Raw genomic sequence first — 17796 nt, forward strand, 5'->3', positions numbered from 1 at the left:
CGGACAATTTTAGTAATCCCATATATAACTATTGGGTTTATGGTTTTTCATAAAATATTTGAGTTTCAATGTTATCTGTTTACCTTGATGTTGTGCTACATTCTTGTTATGGTTAAGGTTAGGGATAACATGTGTGCATGTAAAATTCTCAAACGACACTGACATCAAGTGGCAAAAAGAAGCCTCTCACCACCGAGTTGCCTCATGTTGTCTTTGTTGAGTTTCAGTGCTGACATTATCTTCAGTACGTTAGACATGAGACTAAACTGCCAGTGTCTCTCTCACTTATCTTTGGCTGCAACTCAATATTTAGTAACAACAAAAGCAGCAGATGTTTCAGGGAAGCAAAACTAATATTTGGCATCAGAAGAAAAAGAGAAACTTTTATCAATACATGAGCAAGGTTACAGAGCTAAACTTACGCCATCTCATCATCTTCCATTCAGTTTCAATTGGCAAATCACAACAACAGACACTTATGTAGAAAACCTTAAAGTGACAGTTGTGCAATAATAAAGACCAGGACTGGGCCATTTGACTCTGGACTTCTTTCACTAACATGTAACATGTAAATCTCTATCAAAGTAATTTTAAGATCCTGTGAGGCAAATTCAGCATTTTTGCAACTGGACTTGCTTGAGTTAAGTTTGAAAACATCTCAACTCACATCCAAGAGCTGAAGAAGCAGAAGAAGAAGAGAGGAAGACTATGACCTGGGTGACTGAGAACCTTCACAAATTTGTCAGACATACATTTTTCCCTTCAGGTCTCCTTATCATGATGTAGTGAGATTTATGTCCATCCATCCATTTTCTACTGCTTTATCCTCCACAGGGGGGTCGCGGAGGGTGCTGTGCCAATCTCAGCTGACATAGGGCAATAGGCGGGGTACACCCTGGACAGTTCGCCAGTCCATCGCAGGGCCACATATAAAGACAAACAACCATTCAACCATTCACGCTCACTCTCACACCTACGGTTAATTCAGAGTGTCCAATTTACCGAATCTAATCCCTATATTGCATGTTTTTAGACTTTTTAGACACACGGAGAGAACATGCAAGCTCCATGCAGACTGGCTAAAACCGGGGTCTTCTTGCTGCAAAGGCAAGAGTGCGACTATACGAACCATGTGGCCGAGACTTATGTCATGTTGACTTAAATGTGCTCAGTTTAAACTGGAAAAAAATAATAATACATGAACTGCACCAAGGACACTAATTGGAGCCAAAAAGCCACAAACAGTCCTGCAGGTACACACTGACTTTGGGATAAAACCCTATACTACACACAATCTCTAGCAGTAGGTGCACACACTAGGAGTAGGATTACTATGGCTACTTAGCACATTACTTTACTCCTAATCACTCCCCTTCATAGTTCAGGTTTTTGAGTTTAGTTCTGTCAAGGTTGTTACAAAAATGGAGGACCCAAATTCAGATTGAAAAACAAAAAGTTCAAAAGATGAAATAGCAAATATGTATCAAAGGCAGGAGGGAAAGATGAGAAATCCAGAGAATGGTTCTTCACCATTGAGTCAATGACACTGTTCAACCCTGTTATTAAACAATTACATCTAGATGGTGCCAAGTTCAGTTCTGAGCTCTCTCAATCTGATCACAGAGGCCCCATTCTGAGGTGGTTTGAGGACCCATGAGACCACATTCCTGATTAAAGGTGACATAGAATGCTTGTATCTCACATATATGTTAGTTATTGAGGTCTACTTACATATATTAACTTTTTTTTCATGATTAAAAACCTCCTAATCGCTGCAAACGAGCCGATCAAAATATCTCCTCACTGACGCTCTCGTCAGCCGCGCTGTTTCAGACCAAAGCCACACCCCCAGAACGTGGACTGTGTTGTGATCGGCCAGCCAACGAGAGCTTTCCTACTGTCCTGTGATTGGCCAGGTACCTGGAAGTGACGTAATAGATAGGCCAGCTCTCAGATACACAGCTCCCCCTCTGGCACGGTGGATGCTCTGCATCTCAGCAGCTACAACCAGAGTAGTTCTTCTTCTTCTGCGTTTGAATGTACGCAACCGGATGTGCCCGGACTAGTGCCCGCACCGGGAGGCGCTACGGTGGTGAGAGGAGTGGTGAGGATTTCTGATGACGACATCAAATTAAGGAAGTGCCGATCCGCTTCGCAGAGCCCAGGAAAACAATACAACACTATTTTCTCAGCAGTGGCTGAACTGTTTGTTCTGAAACTTTAGGGTTTCATAAACGAGGTAATGACGCAGATACACACACAAACGCAGCGTTAATTGGAGCTTCCGGTCTATGTGGCCTTCAACAAGCTCTGTTCTTTGACTGATTCATAAACCGCCTCCTCAGCTGATATTTTCTGATATTTATTTGTAGCCACCTCCACAATATTGACGCCGATCGTCCCCATTCGTTAAAATCTCATTTCATATTACAGCATTGTAGGTAGAGTTTTGACTAACTCAAGCTTCTCCAGTGCAGGTTGGTAACGGTCTTTATGAGAACCACAGCAGAGGAAACGGCAAACAGTCAGGAGATGAGGAATTAGGGTTCAGACAGAGGCAGCCCAGTCAAGGACAGGCAGGGTCAGGAAGCGATAGCCAGTCCATAAATAAACGCTGGAGAGTCTTGCATGAGGGCTAAGAACAATCTGACAAAGGAGTGAGTGTGGAGCTGGAGTATATAAGGAGGGCAGGGCTGATTGCACCTGTGATCATAGGCGAGTAGTGTAGCCAACACACCTCCATGTGTTGGCAGGCAGAGTGGTAGAGTCAGGTGAGTGGAAACTGCTGAGTGAACTGTGACACATCCAGGAGGCATTTTAATGCCAGGTGATCAGATCGCTGAGGGCAGATGTTAACACCAGGTCTGAACAGGGAGGTCACTGTCACCATGTGAAAACTGTGAAGTGAAGGTTACATATCAGGCTTTCATCACCAGCTCACAGGGAACACGAGGGAGAAAACAGACTTGTTATTATAATAATAATTTAGATATTTTGGACTATTTACAAACTGCACTTTCCAAGTAAACTCTCCCACACCACAGTTCATCAAGAAAATCAGTGCCATAATGTAAAATCAAGTGTCTTAAAAGCATTACCTACACACAATGCTGTTTAAATACTGACTTTATGCCTTTGTTGTTCTTGTTTTTTTGACTCTTGATTATGGACAGAATGAAAGACTGCCCAAATGAAGTTCAATTAATCAAGTGACCATTTAAAACATGTGAGGAATGTTCACTGTCTCCAACAATGCAGAGTTGTTGCAGGGTAATGAACTGGTGCAACTGGTTTTGTTGCACAACAGGAGAAAAAAAAATAGGATTTGTTTATAGTGTCTTTGGTTGCATAGTTATGCTTATAATTCCAGAAAAAATAATAAATACATTTTGTGATGTCCTGCTTCACATGTTTTATGTGTTGTATACGCGGCATAGTTACTTTGACATCCAATACAATCTATAATAAAAGGTAAAAAAGGTAGATTAATAAACCCCACACAGAATTGTACTTCCTCGTACAATTCTATTACACAGAGAGGAAACACCCATGCAGAGGTACGACGGGTGAAGTGAGAACAAGTGTCGGGAAGAAAAAAAGATCATACATCACAAGACACACGGACAACAGGAGAACAAGATCAGTTCAACATGAGTAAGGAGAAATATCAAGGTAAGAGTCTGATGTTTTGCACATGTGACAACTCAAAAGTGCTTTTTATCTTCAGAGGAGACATTTTAATGTTGCTGTTCTCTCTCTTTCATGATGTGCACAGTCATAAGACTTGTTTTCTCTGATTTGTCATCTCTGGAGTGTTACTCAATCACTTTCACCGTGTCTTTAAGTAATTGTTTAAATAGTAAGCCGTGAGTGACTCAACACATTCTATTACTAATCACTAAAGACTCTTGGTCATTTCTGCACACACCTATTGTAGAACATATCTTTATTTTTGGCTGACAGCTTACAGGAAATGGAAATGTTATTGAAATCACAGGAGGCAGATTTGGAGACCATTTGCTCTCTCATCCTCTTCTTCACATATACTTCACACACTGGTATAGTCAAATTAGATTAAGATGAAGCGAGACATAAGGTGACTCTAATTATTATTATTTAATTTATTATAATCTTATGTTATTTGTTTAATTTTCTACACAATCTGATTAAAAATATCCTCAGCTCACATACCCTGGTTTAAACAATAGAACAGTATTTCTGATTTTCCTTCAAGTACCACCAGTGGAAGCTTGCGTACCACTGTTTGAAAACCATGGTAGTAGGTGGTTTCTACTATTTACAGGTTCAAGCTTGGGGCGGAAACAGTGGACTAACTGAATGTTTATGCAGTAGTTATTACAAATACATTATCAGGATGTGTTAGTCCGACTTTGAGAAATCAATTTAGAACATTTTTTTTTTTTTTTTTAAATCTAGTTTTAGTTGCAATAAGATATATATCCTTTAATAACATCATGATACTGTGTGACATCACCTGTCTCTGTGACATCACTCTGTGACTACATATACAAATATATACCCATGGGCAGTTCAGTCAAACTGTTCTGTTAGCTAGTTAGTTAGTCGTCAGTTACCCAGCTAGTCGGGCTACCTAGTTATTTAAAGGTAAAAATCACAATTGAATATGCATGTCAGAGAGACCACAAACAAAGCAACTGTGACATTTAATACCAGTGAGCTATAAGCATATTCTGACAGGGGACCAGTGAAAACACACTAGGGCTGCCAAATTGTGTCCATGGTCTGTATATCCATGGTTGGTTCATAAAGTTCAAGCTCAAAACTGTTCAATTTAAAAATAAAAATAATAAAAATAATGAAAATATACAGCCTAGAAGCGCTACAGAGTTTATGAAGGAATTACCAAATTGTCCAAGAGAGTACACTGTGGGTTCAGCTTGGCCTGCTTTCAAGGATCTTTGCTTGTCAAAAATGCTGACTCATGTGCTAGCTGTTAGCTCCAGTAAAGATGAGGAAGTTGTTTGTTATTGCACGCATGCATGTCATTTTCTTTCTTTTTTTGTGGACAAAGTAGCATTCCTAAAACAGACATGTAACAAATATTAAAAGTTACTAAAGATCCAGGAGAAGAGCTAGCTCCGATTCCTGTTTACATTTTATTGTTTTGTTTTGTTTTTCATCCAGAAGATACACAAAGCCTCTAACAACACAGCTCTGTGGTGTATTTCTGTTCGACAGGGTTTCACAGTGCCACAGACTCCTATGAGAGGAGGATCATTCTAGTTGGCAAGACAGGCGTGGGGAAGAGTGCAGCTGGAAACACCATCTTGGGCCGAGAGGCTTTTAAGTCTGAAATATCTCCATCCTCCAAGACAGCTGAATGCCAGAAAGATAAAGAGAATGTTGGAGGCCGAAAGATTGCTGTTATTGACACTCCGGGACTGTTTGACACTAATTTCACTGAAGAGGAAGTGTTGAAGAGGATCAAGATGTGCATCTCACTGTCTGCTCCTGGCCCTCATGCCTTCCTGGTGGTTCTTCAGCTGGGCAGGTTCACCAAGGAGGAGAAGGACACTGTTAAGATGATCCAGACCACTTTTGGTGAAGATGCCGCCAAGTACACAATGGTGTTGTTTACTTATGGAGACCAGCTGAAAAAACAATCTATTGAGGGCTACATTTCAGAGAGTGCTGATCTGCAAGCCTTCATTCGCTCGTGTTATGGCCGATACCATGTCTTCAATAATGAAATCAAAGATGCTGTGCAAACCAACCGCCTCCTGGACAAAATTGACGAGATGACCATGGCCAACAACGGAAGCAACTACACCAATGACATGTTCATGAAAGCAGAGGAGGCCATAGAGAAGGAGAAAAAAAGACTCCTGCAGGAGATGGAAACTAAGAAGCAGAGAGAGCTGGATGAACTGAGGGCCAAATCTCTCGCACTTTGCGTCTACCACAAGGAGGAGAGGCGGGTGCATGACAGATATGAGCATGAAGCCAGAGCTCTAGCAGAAAAATCAAATGGCTTCATAGCTGCTCAAGTGATTGCTATAACAACAGCCTGCGGTGCAGCAGTTGGTGGTCTGATTGGAAGTGCGGGAGGTCCAATAGGTTCAGGGGTTGGAGCTGCAGCTGGAGCAGCCATTGGAGCTGCTGTTGGCGTTCTGTCAGTGAAAGTCTCTAAGAATTGCAAGGTTCAGTAACAACAAAGAAGCACACTCCAGAGAAAAACAAACCCTATTGTGACAGATAAATGCCAGTAAGCTAAGATGCCCATTTTAGTTGTACAGCGCTTTACAATTAAAACCAAATATCCAAGTGTATATATACAGAGCCGGCCCTGGGCATAGGCAGTAAAGGCAAATGTTAGGGGCGCCGTCATCCGCAGGGGGCGCCGAAAACGGAGGAAAAAAAAAAAAATTATAAATACAATTTTTTTTTTTTTTTACCAGTGCCATTATTACTATTATTTCGAAATATTATATAAGCCCACAGCAACATAAAGTCATAGCAAAGACTATTAAATAATGCAGAAGCCTTTTTTCTGGGTGCAACGAGCCGTTGCTCTGTACCTGCCCTCTGTGAGGGGGGCAGGGTCAAGAGGCCAGCTGCCTGAATCTGAACGGACCGTGACCCAGAGACGAAGAAAAAGATTAATGACACTGTATCGGAATTATGTCCAAAAGAATGAAGCCATCCAGCGCCCAAGGAAGGAAAGGAAGGAAAGAAGAGGAAGAAAAACGTGAAAAAGATAGAGGTACAGTAATGTCAATGTGATGAAGTGCATGAAATGCAAAATAGTTTAATGCATCGTAGTTACCGTTGTTGGAGCAGAGTGTTAGCTTGCTAGCTTACTTCGGACGATAGCAACATTGTTTAATAATCAATAAATAGCTGAGTCGACGTGTGTTAATGTTACTCCACCATAAATTCATCAGGGACGTTTGGAAACTTAACGTTAGGCCTGTTCAGGTGTTATTTTACAGGTGTCTTTCCTGCTTGTATGTCAGCTAAAATGCTTTTAGTTGTCCATCCCCTTTGTAATAGGGTGGTTGTAAGCCTTTGGTTTTATGTGTCACAGTTTATGTTTGTTAAAGTTTATATCAGTGTTAAAGTGCAGTTAAAGTGTGTTACTGTTAATATTTCATACCTTAGCTTTCCTATATCATTCATAGGCTATATATACATATATATTCATTTCACTGCACTTTACTTTTTTGCACTCTGGTTAGACTGAATTGCATTGCAATAACAATAAAGTTGAATGAATCTCATCACATTTTCCTTATTAGTCTATATTAGTCTCATGTATAGCACACCAAGCATCTGTTTTTTTATTAAAATGTAACATGCAGTCGTCACATATACTTCTCTTCTCTCTTCAGATGCACTTTTAAAATATTTCAGTACCACCCCCAGTGACACAGCATCAGGTGCTGCTGTCCTTTTTAATTTTATCACTTGTTTCTTTCTTTAGTTTTTATTTGGTGTGATATTTTTTACTCAAAGAAATAAAATCTTGAATACACACATGCAGTTTCTGTGTGATTGTATGAAAGTTGATTGTGAAATTGACTGCTGCGATGCAAGGGGGCGCCAGCTAAAATCTTGCCTAGGGCACCAAATTACTCAGGGCCGGCACTGGGTGATTCACTGAACATCATATGTTGGGTGCACATTTAAACACAGGATCCACGCAGCTTTCCAAGTTCCAATATTTTATTTCCAAGTAAACGGTAGTTGTTGACGAGGGGTAATGGTGGATGATTTTGTCTATATGAAAATGATAAAGGAAATATTGCAATCTAGAAAGTATCAAATATATAATAAGAAATTAGGTTGTCTTAGATTTACATCAATAATGCATCCACTCTTACTTTCCTCTCTTTAGCAAAGGATTAAACTCAGGAATCTAGTATAATGAAACACAAACAATAAGTAAATCTTCAAACAATATGTAGTATCAACCAAATTAATCATTAAATGAGTGAACGTCCATAAAACTCACAGACGGTGTCCCTTTATTCTTGTGGATTGTTTGGAGGGAAAATAGGGGGGTTAAAGGAAGGAAGAGGCGGGTTATATAGGATTAGGGGTGTGGTCCAGGTAGGTGTGGCAGTGATGAGGCAGGTGAGGAGGAGACAGGTGAGGTGGAGACTTGGGATTTTAACAGTTATGATTATTATTACTATTATTATTGTTGTACGTATTATTATTATTATTATTGTTATTATTATTATTATTATTATTATTATTATTATTATAATAATATCACTATTATTATGTAAGTTATCGTCCTCCACAGGGGTTGACACATGGATGTATTGGTTGACATCATAACACACAAATCTACTTTATGGCAAACGTCACAGCCCCGCCCCCCGCGCGGTCCTCAGACGCTGCACGCCGCGAGAAAGTTACACCGGTAAAGTGAAGTGCAAGTCCTGGTACAAAACCCGACGAGGGCGTCTTGTGCTGTCGGAGTAGAAAAGAAAACGGGAGAATGACAGAATCAGAGGCCGGACACGGATGAATATTGGTCCGGCTTTCACTCGCTGGTCTGAGTTGAGAGAGGAGGGATTCCTGTCCGGCGCCGACCTGGCTTGGTACTGTTGGACTAGTAGGCATTAATTGTTTACTTAACATCTACTGCATGTCTTGCTGTTATTCGCCGAGTCCTCTGTTTATGTTCAGAAATTAAGTGATTTAAACAATGTTCATAATGTGATAGTTTGTCAACAAATGCACATGTTTCACCGACATACTTTTTGACAGCTGTAACCGACGATACCATTTCCCAACTGTAGGGGGACAATAATTAATGAGAGCCCAGACACTACATGAGTGTTTGCAGCTGTAAAATGAATGTGTACCGGATTCAAGGGTCTTCGTAACAAAAACTACATTCATACGTACACATATGACGGGGGTGTGTAGTGTTGTTTTCCTTTGAGTATGTATGTTATACCAGGCGGAACGTCGTCTGTTTTGTTCTCGTGTCGCCTGGTGACAATTCGCTCGCTGCGCACAGGAAGTGATCTGTTCGACTGACAAGACGCCAAGGAGGAAATAACAGTAGTAATAAAACACTATAGGACGGTGTTAGTATGGCTGAAAACTCAAACAAACGCCCACAGAAAGTTTCGGCAGTGGAGCCCGCGGTTAAAAAGAAGCCTAAACGCACACCGGAAGGAATAAAGTCGAAAAGAGAAAGTGACCGGCGGCGAAGACAAACGCGAGTAACACTTGGTGTAGCTTTCCCTCGCTGGAGAGCACTGAAAGCAGAGTCGGGACTGAGGGCAGACACGGATTTTGCCTTATTGCTAATGGACAGGTTGGTGATCTAATATTACAAGTACGATGCTGCGCTGTTGTATTTCCGCTTCCTACGTAACCTTCTCTGCTACCGCTCTACAAATGTTCCCGTTGAAGGGAGTAGGTTCATGTTATTTGAGCTCTCCTGTATCTTTCTGGTCAGCTTCTGTCTGCTTGTCAATGAGGTGGTAATGCCAAGTCAGTTTGTGCAACTCTCACGTCCCGTTTCCTTTCATTCTGATTGGAAATGCTAAATCGGCATTTACTAGTTCCCATTTTCTGTATTGGCATTCGTTTGGAACGTTGAATCAGCATTTCAGTGTCCTGGTGTTCTTGTTTTACTGACAATTAGTATCTTATTCTCCCTGTTACACCCCCATTTCAAATTAGATGAAATGGTGACCCGCACAGTCAATAAAACACGAAGTCAAATTAACTATGTAGTTTTGTACCTTAATTTAACAGCCTCAGAGTTGTTGTGATGGTTAAATGTCTTGTTGTGGGGGAATGGGGGCTGTCTCTACCCTCTACTATCTTATTATAATTAATATTATTATTATTATTATTATTATTATTATTATTATGATAATAACAGTGTGATAAGTGCATGCCGTCAGATTTATATCCCAAGTTCACAATTTCATAGCCTGTTCAGATCGTGTTTAGATTAGTCCTAGCTGTTATTATTGTTATTGTTGTTGTTGTTGTTGTTATGCCTAACCTTAAACTATCTGTCCCTAAGCTTTAATTTAAACCTTTCCTCTGTCTAGGCCCTAACCTTAACCTATTTGTTCCTAATTTCTAATCTTAACCTATCTATCCATAAATACCCTGGGTTGCCTGTTGAGCCAGCTGTAACAGAAAGGCATGAAAAAGATGGCACAATATGGAGAGTTGTGCAGCACTGTCCACACAGCTGTGGCCATCATGAGCGGGTAAAAGGCTAAACCAGACATGGTAACGTACTACAACAGTACCAAGTTGGTGTGGATTTACTGTATCAAATGGTGAGAAAGTATTCAGTCAAAGCAACCATGCGTTGATGATGCGGAGGAAATTCATCATGCGCCTTGCAACTGCAATGCGTTCTGACCACATGAGCGCAAAAGCCCAACATGTCAAGGTGCCCGACGAGCAGCAAGAGATGGGGATGAGAATGCATTAAAAGGCTTTGATATACATATGTCAATGATTTAATGAAATAAACATTTTTAAGGTTCAAGAAACAATTAATTTCTATTTAGTTATAAATGAAATAAATCTGTAATTTCAAGAGCGGATTCGATTTCTGTTCATCAATTAACACATTTTCTCACTTGTTAGAATTCACATTTTGCTTCCTCATATTTACTATCACCTTTATTTACATTACATATCTATTAATTTTCACTTTGTACTTGATTATTGAAATTACATGCAAATTAAGTATGAAGGGTCAAAATGACCGCTATGGTACATGATTTCCGGTAATTTGAGTGTTAAATGGTCTACTAAAATTACAACTATGATGAGACTTTAACTAAATATTATTATAGATACAGAAATTAAATGTTACTTTCACTTCTATAAATCAGATACCTGGATATTCTTGGCCAGAAACTCAAATTTAAGTATCTCATCACGCAAGTATTGATCAATACCCATACCAACGTTGTATCCATACTCATTATTTTAGATTGATCGGCCCACCACTAATGAACAGCGAAGGATCTGACAGTATTCACAGATCTTAGAGGATTTAATATAAAATATTTGGATTCATGGCATTTTTACTTTGTTATATTTTGTATTTACTGATTTATAATGTCTTTTGAAAATGTTGATCTGTCTCAGCTCTTAATTTCATCATTGTATGATAATAATCAAAGTTGCTGTAAAGCATGAAAAGACCTACGGAAAGTCACTGTGTACATTGTGGAACTTTTTTCTGTGAACTGGATGTTTATGTGACATCATCAAACTTATAGGTAATAACAGGTAAACAACATTTCCTCAACAGTTCTATTGTCCATAAATGTTGCTATCACAGAACTCAGGGATTTTATATATTATTGTCCAAGAAAATGATGACAAAAAAACAAAACCAAAAAACCTTTATAATTATTTTACAAAGACAATTCCAATTTTTTAGTTGTCTCATTGCTTTGTTTTTTCATTCGCTTTTTCTTTTGGTAAACAATTGTAGAGTAATTTGTAACTGTTTTTGGAAAGGTGCAAATAAAGCTCACTATTATTATTCTTGTTATTATCATTATTACATTGATATTATATTAATATAATAGTCATAACATATTTAAATAAAGTCAGGCCAGAAAACTTGCAGACTCATGATCAGATTATTGGGAACAACAACATGTTAAAAGCAGTTTTAGAGGAAGATGATCCACTGTGACGACCCCGAAAGGGAAAAGCCAAAAGAAGGTGATGAAGAAGGAGATTTGGTTTGACAGTTGAAGATGAAACATCTCATTGTAAATTGTGAATTCTAGACACACTGTGTGACGTATATTCCACATGTCACATGCCACATGTCTATCATGCACCTGTGACAGGTGAAGGACAGGAAAAGAGTTGAGATACACTTTGCTTTCAGTCCGTTTGTCACTTGACAGTCGGCACATCAAGCATCAAGCAACAGCCTGCTTATAAATCAGGTGTCTGTAATGAGTAAAAACAAATCGGGGTCTTTCTCCCTAAGTGCTAAGGTTGCTCTTCCACTACAGTGTGTAGAATGTGGTCCTGTATTTTTGCCATAATCCTGGTAACAAAACATACCACACAGCCAGACTGATAAACAATCACCACTGATGTGATGTAACATCTTTTATCGCCATCATGTTTGTATAGTGTGACATGACATACTCTACACACCAGCCTATCACTGATTTCAACTTCCATCTTTTATTTCCCTTCCAGTTATGAAAGGTACATGAAGGTCTTAGCCTCCGTGAAGGCCGAGGGTAACCTGCAGGCTCCTCCTCCCCCGTCACAGTCCAGCAATGGCACGGAATATCACAGGTAAAATAATAAGTTTTGCAGAGCAAGCATTTTAGCAAGTGAATCACAGCACATTAATTAACATTACATGGTTATTACTCATGTTTATTCTTAGCAAGAGTTATTGATTATGGTTTTCTTATTCAGAATTTATTCATAACGCCTTTATGCATACTTTTTATTTTATTTTGAGTATATTGTCCATGAGTATGGAAGATGAATGTGCATGCGGATGAACCAACAACCTGAAAGCTCTATGTGTTTTACTATCCTGGAACAGTATGATTTGCAAATCTGTTCATCTGTTCACCCTTCATGGTAGCAGATATCCAATGACATTTTTATTTTCCTATGAAATGCTACTGTTTGTTCTGGAGTTACTCTTGTTTTCCAGAATGTGTAACTTCCATAATCAGAATATGTATCACTGCATTTTTCATCTCTTTTCCATAACACATGTATGCTGTGTTTTTTTGTAGTATAACTATTGACTGGGAGGGTGAAGATGACAGAGGGGACCCCATCTCTGATATAGAAGTGACGTCAAACCTAGAGGAAGACACAGAAAGCTTGGATGAAGAAGACTGTGATACTCCTCCTTGTGTCCCGTACGTTTTGTCTGCAGTCTGGTCATTTTTGTTCATAGCTGGAACAGAATATATACAGTAGTTGTGAGCTTAATATTTACAGTGTAAACCAGGATTGCACATGAAATATTGCACTTAATTAAAAAACAAAAATCTAAATCAAAATTATGACACAGTAACCTTATCACTTACTAATAGATACATGAAACATAAGAACAAAAAAACGCTAAAAAACCTCCCATACCAATTTGTAGGCTGCTTATTTTATGTTGCAGACATTAAAATAAGTTAATTAGGGGGTTTCAGGGTGGTTTTTAGGCTATATTCATTATATTTTTGTTGAACAGATTAAGTTAAATAGGCTTTGAATTTATTTAACTTAATGACTGAGACTTGATGCACAGGTGCATTAATAGACTTTTGACCTGTTAATGGTGTAAGTAGGTAAAATTTAGTTTGATTATTAGTAGATTGTTATTAGTTTTTTTGAAGTGATTAGTGATTAATGATGTAGTAATTAGCTCTAATCTGTGGTGATGACATTTTCTTTGTCACAAACTGATGTCTTTCGTAATTGACCATGTGGCTATCAGCTAGTATGCACCCAGAATAATGATGATATTTTAGTGACTAGTAATAGATGTATTCAAATAATGTTTAGCCCATATTTACCAGTTTTAATAAATGGCATCTGTTGATTATTATATAATATTGACAAGCATTTTTGTGTATACATTTTTTTCTATAAAACTCATTGGGAAAAAAGGGAAAATTTACGGAATACAGTTTATTGACAAAAAGATACCAGCATTCGGTTTATCATATTGAATAAAATGACGTTCCTCATTTTTACCCATGACTCACTTTTTATGTTTTAAACACAGATCTGACAGTTCCACAAAGACACCTCTCCCAGCTGCAAGCATGGAGGAGTCTGTGTGTGATGTTGGAGAGAGTGAGGAACTCCCAATGACTGACATCACATCAGGCCCAGATTACCAGCTTGTCTTATGTGAAGATGACATTGTTGGTGAAAAAGCCTCCATAGCATATGAGAAAAACCTCCGACAACTTGCAGGCTTTCTCAGATTCCCGCTGGAAAAGTGCGAATACAGCGACCCTCTCCTGGGAGTCGAATGTGACGCTGTTCAACCCTTTGACATAGTCATGGAGTCACGGGGAACTGCATCAACCATTGAATGGGTAAGGAAGCTTTTATGTAACACCACTGCAGTGCATTCCACTAAACCACCCTGGGGGGGGGGGGGGGGGGGGGTTGAGCAGACTGTTGAGTAGACTGGTGAGCTAGGGTAAACAGGAGGACCATATGCGCTGACTATGAATGCTCCCTGTAGTACAACACTTTCCAGTCCATTTGGTTGAGTCTTGTTTTGGTCACAAGCAACATTGAAGACTGTAACCAAAGAAACCTGTTTGAGGTTGTATGAGGAAGTCTGCTAGCGCCCACACATGCACAAATTAGTGCACAAAGTATGAGGATATATAAACGAGGGCAGTTTCCTGTTGAGAAATCACCTCACGTGTCCTGTTCCTCTGCATGTTCTCCTCGGAATAGGAGTCACCTGACCTGAAAACCCCCTTTTTTAAATTAAGTATGGTCTTAAGCTCACTGGTGAGCTCAAGATTTATTTTTTGGGTTCACGACAAATCTCTTTGCAGGGGATGATGATGTCTTTTCAGAAACCAGTGTAGCAAGAAATGCAGACAGTCATATCGTCAATATCCTCATTGTATGATGTTCAGAGAGCATTTTAGTTAGCGCTTTTGAAGGCACTGCACAAATATTCCATGGCTTTGTATTATACAAATATTGGTTCTACATGAAAATGCAAGGGCTGTGCTTTGAGATGTTTCCACTCTGGGACCTGTTTTAAAAAAAACCAAAAAAAAACAACATCTCAGGTCTCCCAAAACACTGTGGACAAGATGCCAGTATGATTTAAAAAAAAAAACTATGTGTACTCACCAAACCCATTTACGTGTGGATGGCTCGTATTTTTTAGTCATTCAAAATAGATCGAAGTGCTCAGGGCGCCCTCTCCTGGACCATGTAATAATCACTTTAGATGGTCTTATGTGTTTCCAGGCTGTATATTTTGTTTTAAGTTTTTAAAGTTCTAATTTGAACTGCTCACACCCTCAAGTTCAAACAGATATTTTTGATAACCATTGACAGCTCTGTTAGTGTGATGTTGGAATTCTGTATGCATAGTTTTTCTTCATGTTTGTTCTCTGTATCCGCAGGTATGTTCCCGAGGACACAGCCTTTGGAAGTGGAACTCCCAGCCTGTTTTCAAGTTTGGCATGCAGTCAGGGGACTTCATGCTGGCCACCAATATCCTCCTCTCTGGAAATGATTATGACAAAATAGCACTTCTGTTCCAGTACATGAACATGAACATAGTGGCTAAGTCCACTTTCACTGCGGTGCAACATTCATACTGTGTTAACACCATCAAGGAGTTCTGGCAGGAGACAAGGTCAGCATTTATAAACCACCTACATGCAAAGAAACAATTTTATCTGTTATTACTGAACTGGAGTGGAAGATTATGCTGACTTGTTGATGTGACGTTTGCTTTTTAAACCATCGTCTCACCAGATACAAAAAAGTCTACAATAAGATGTTAAAAAAGTATCAGTACATCATCAAGAACCACAAAACCTGCACTGACATCCTCGACCTACAGAGAGCCATTGTTGGGAAACGCTTCGGGTCAGGGAAGACAGTGCCGAGGATGAGGAGGAGGAGTTCCTCCAACCCTGATGATCCAGAGAGTGATGGCCTCATCCCACCAATGTAGTCACCAACAACACAGGAGCAGCTTCATAGGCAGGCCCCCAGAGGAGAGGTAAATAATAAGAATTACCATAAGGGATGTTCGATATTGGCTTTTTTACTGATATTCGATATGCCGATATTGTCCAACACTTAATTTTCCGATTCCAGTATCAACCGATATATACAGGCTTATTTCCCACAAAACTAATTTTAGTCACATCACAAATCTACTGTTGGCGCCAAGTGCTTAAGCCTCATTACCTCCATGTCAGAGTGTTGATAAATGAACATGTAAAATACTTTTGATAAATGCATATAGTTATTGTTATTATTTTCACAATTTAAATGTTAACTTAATGTATATATGTATATGTCTATATATATATATATATATATATAGACATATACAATGTGCAACAGTGCAACTTTAATATAAATCTAAAGTTCAAAAAAATACAAACTGTCAGGTCAAAACTTTTACATTAAAAACAAAATAACGCGTCAACAACAAATCTATTGATCACACCAAGTATCTAATGACAGAGACGTCAGCCAGCGGATCATTTCATCAGGACAGGCCGAGGTTCTAAGTTAACTAAACGCAGTATGTTTGTGCAGGCATGGTGCAATAACCATTGTTGTACTGTTTTTATACATGTTTAACTAGATTACTGCTACTTTGGTGTTTTTGTGTTTTGCACCATAAGTTAGAGTGTTCATGCAGTGCATGACACTCTGAGTTTTCGCTGAATATCATGTATAGCGAAACGCTGTGACTGTCAAAATAAAGGCACATTCTGTTCAATTGAATATCCGCCATCCACTAATGGACACTGCAATTAAGGTCATAATAATGCAAATCAAACATTTTTTCGCTCATTTTGGGACAATAAAGGTGTTATTGTATCGGATTTCAAAACCAAAGGTATCTTGGGCTAGCCATTTTAAGCAATACTAATCAATACCACTTGATTCTCTCCTCTGTAAGAACAAGGGTTTCTATTAAAAGCCCGGTCAAACTGAAATAGATATAAAGAAATAATGAAATCATAATTTCCAAAGGTCTCTTTTTTTGCCTGCCCAGACTAAAATGCCATATTTTTGTGGATTTTTAAATTTGTGCCAAACCCCTGGGGTAGTGTGAACGACAGGCACATCTGAAGCAGAAGAACAAAAACCAAGTCGCGATGTAGCCTCAGTTACACTCATGGTTTATGCTAATTGTTCTCTTCCCTTTTTCTAGCTGTCATCTTGAAGAAAGAGCTGTGTGGAAGGACTCGATCTAACTGAACAACACATCACTTATCAATAAGCTTTTTGTAAATATTATAATATTAATATAAAATTACTTGTTTATACACTGTTGTTTTTGCATCATTTGTTAAGAAATACAATAAATACTTGTTGAAAATGCTGTTAACATTGTGTCAACAAACTGTAAAGAAAACCCTGAAAACAATGAAATAAAATAAAATATAATGCAGATTCTTTTTTTAAAATAAATACAGCTATATAGATAATTGTATGTAATAAAGTAAGTAAAGTAAGCCAAGGGCTGTATCCTGTGCAGCTGTTGTAGTTGTCTCGCATGTGCCACACACAGGTATGACCTCAGTATGAAGGAACTGAAATTCGATGTGAAAGCTAATGGCACATCACATACATCACATGCACATATATCTATACAGATATAGATATATTTCTATATATACATGCATATATGTATGTACATATATATCTATATATATACATATTTATATACACATATATTTAAAATATTACTATATATATATATATATATATATATATATATATATATATATATATATATACTAGGATATTGCAGAATTGAATGATGAGATGCCTTGACAGCAAAATTGCTTGCAAGTTGACATGAGGACAGATGGCGAGATCAGTGACCAGTTTGTCACCTTTAACTTCATATCTTACAGTAGCAAATGCCGGATATAGTGATACAAAATAAAGCTGGCTTTCCCTTTACATTTCTTAGAAAACGTGTAGTTTAACCATTTTAAGATTTAATTAACATATCAAATGTAATTTAAATTGTAAACGCGTTTGTTATCGTCCTTTTTGCAAGCACTT

At 38.6% G+C, this 17796-nt stretch overlaps 2 protein-coding genes across 4 annotated transcripts; both read left to right on the forward strand.

The window, feature by feature from the left end:
• Nucleotides 1-3516: 3516 nt before the first annotated feature.
• Nucleotides 3517-7638, forward strand: LOC131445280 (GTPase IMAP family member 9-like). The gene is made up of 2 exons (XM_058616246.1): nucleotides 3517-3672; nucleotides 5221-7638. Exons 1-2 carry the CDS (start codon nucleotides 3651-3653, stop codon nucleotides 6189-6191), a joined length of 993 nt encoding a protein of 330 aa, XP_058472229.1. The 5' UTR covers nucleotides 3517-3650; the 3' UTR covers nucleotides 6192-7638.
• Nucleotides 7639-8395: 757 nt separating this feature from the next.
• On the forward strand, nucleotides 8396-17048 carry LOC131444649 (uncharacterized). 3 transcript variants are annotated; one of them, XM_058615192.1, is made up of 7 exons: nucleotides 8396-8594; nucleotides 12220-12321; nucleotides 12780-12908; nucleotides 13772-14090; nucleotides 15153-15388; nucleotides 15511-15760; nucleotides 16934-17048. In XM_058615192.1, exons 1-6 carry the CDS (start codon nucleotides 8518-8520, stop codon nucleotides 15710-15712), a joined length of 1065 nt encoding a protein of 354 aa, XP_058471175.1. In that variant the 5' UTR covers nucleotides 8396-8517; the 3' UTR covers nucleotides 15713-15760; nucleotides 16934-17048. The 3 variants fall into 3 exon arrangements, with proteins under 3 accessions (XP_058471175.1, XP_058471176.1, XP_058471174.1); XM_058615193.1 differs by having other exon boundaries at nucleotides 8478-8608; XM_058615191.1 differs by lacking the exon at nucleotides 8396-8594 and adding an exon at nucleotides 8624-9322.
• The last annotated feature ends 748 nt before the right edge of the window (nucleotides 17049-17796 follow it).

This window comes from Solea solea, chromosome 18 (genome assembly GCF_958295425.1).
Source record: "Solea solea chromosome 18, fSolSol10.1, whole genome shotgun sequence".
Taxonomy (NCBI): Eukaryota; Metazoa; Chordata; class Actinopteri; order Pleuronectiformes; family Soleidae; genus Solea; species Solea solea.

Excerpts from the sequence above, each read along its gene's own strand:
- LOC131445280 (XM_058616246.1), top strand. The coding sequence starts at position 3,651 with ATGAGTAAGGAGAAATATCAAG. Across the intron at positions 3,673-5,220 it reads GAGTAAGGAGAAATATCAAG|GGTTTCACAGTGCCACAGAC; the intron begins GTAAGAGTCTGA and ends TCTGTTCGACAG.
- LOC131444649 (XM_058615191.1), top strand. The coding sequence starts at position 9,096 with ATGGCTGAAAACTCAAACAAACGCCCACAGAAAGTTTCGGCAGTGGAG. Across the intron at positions 14,091-15,152 it reads CTGCATCAACCATTGAATGG|GTATGTTCCCGAGGACACAG; the intron begins GTAAGGAAGCTT and ends CTGTATCCGCAG. Across the intron at positions 15,389-15,510 it reads GAGTTCTGGCAGGAGACAAG|ATACAAAAAAGTCTACAATA; the intron begins GTCAGCATTTAT and ends TCGTCTCACCAG.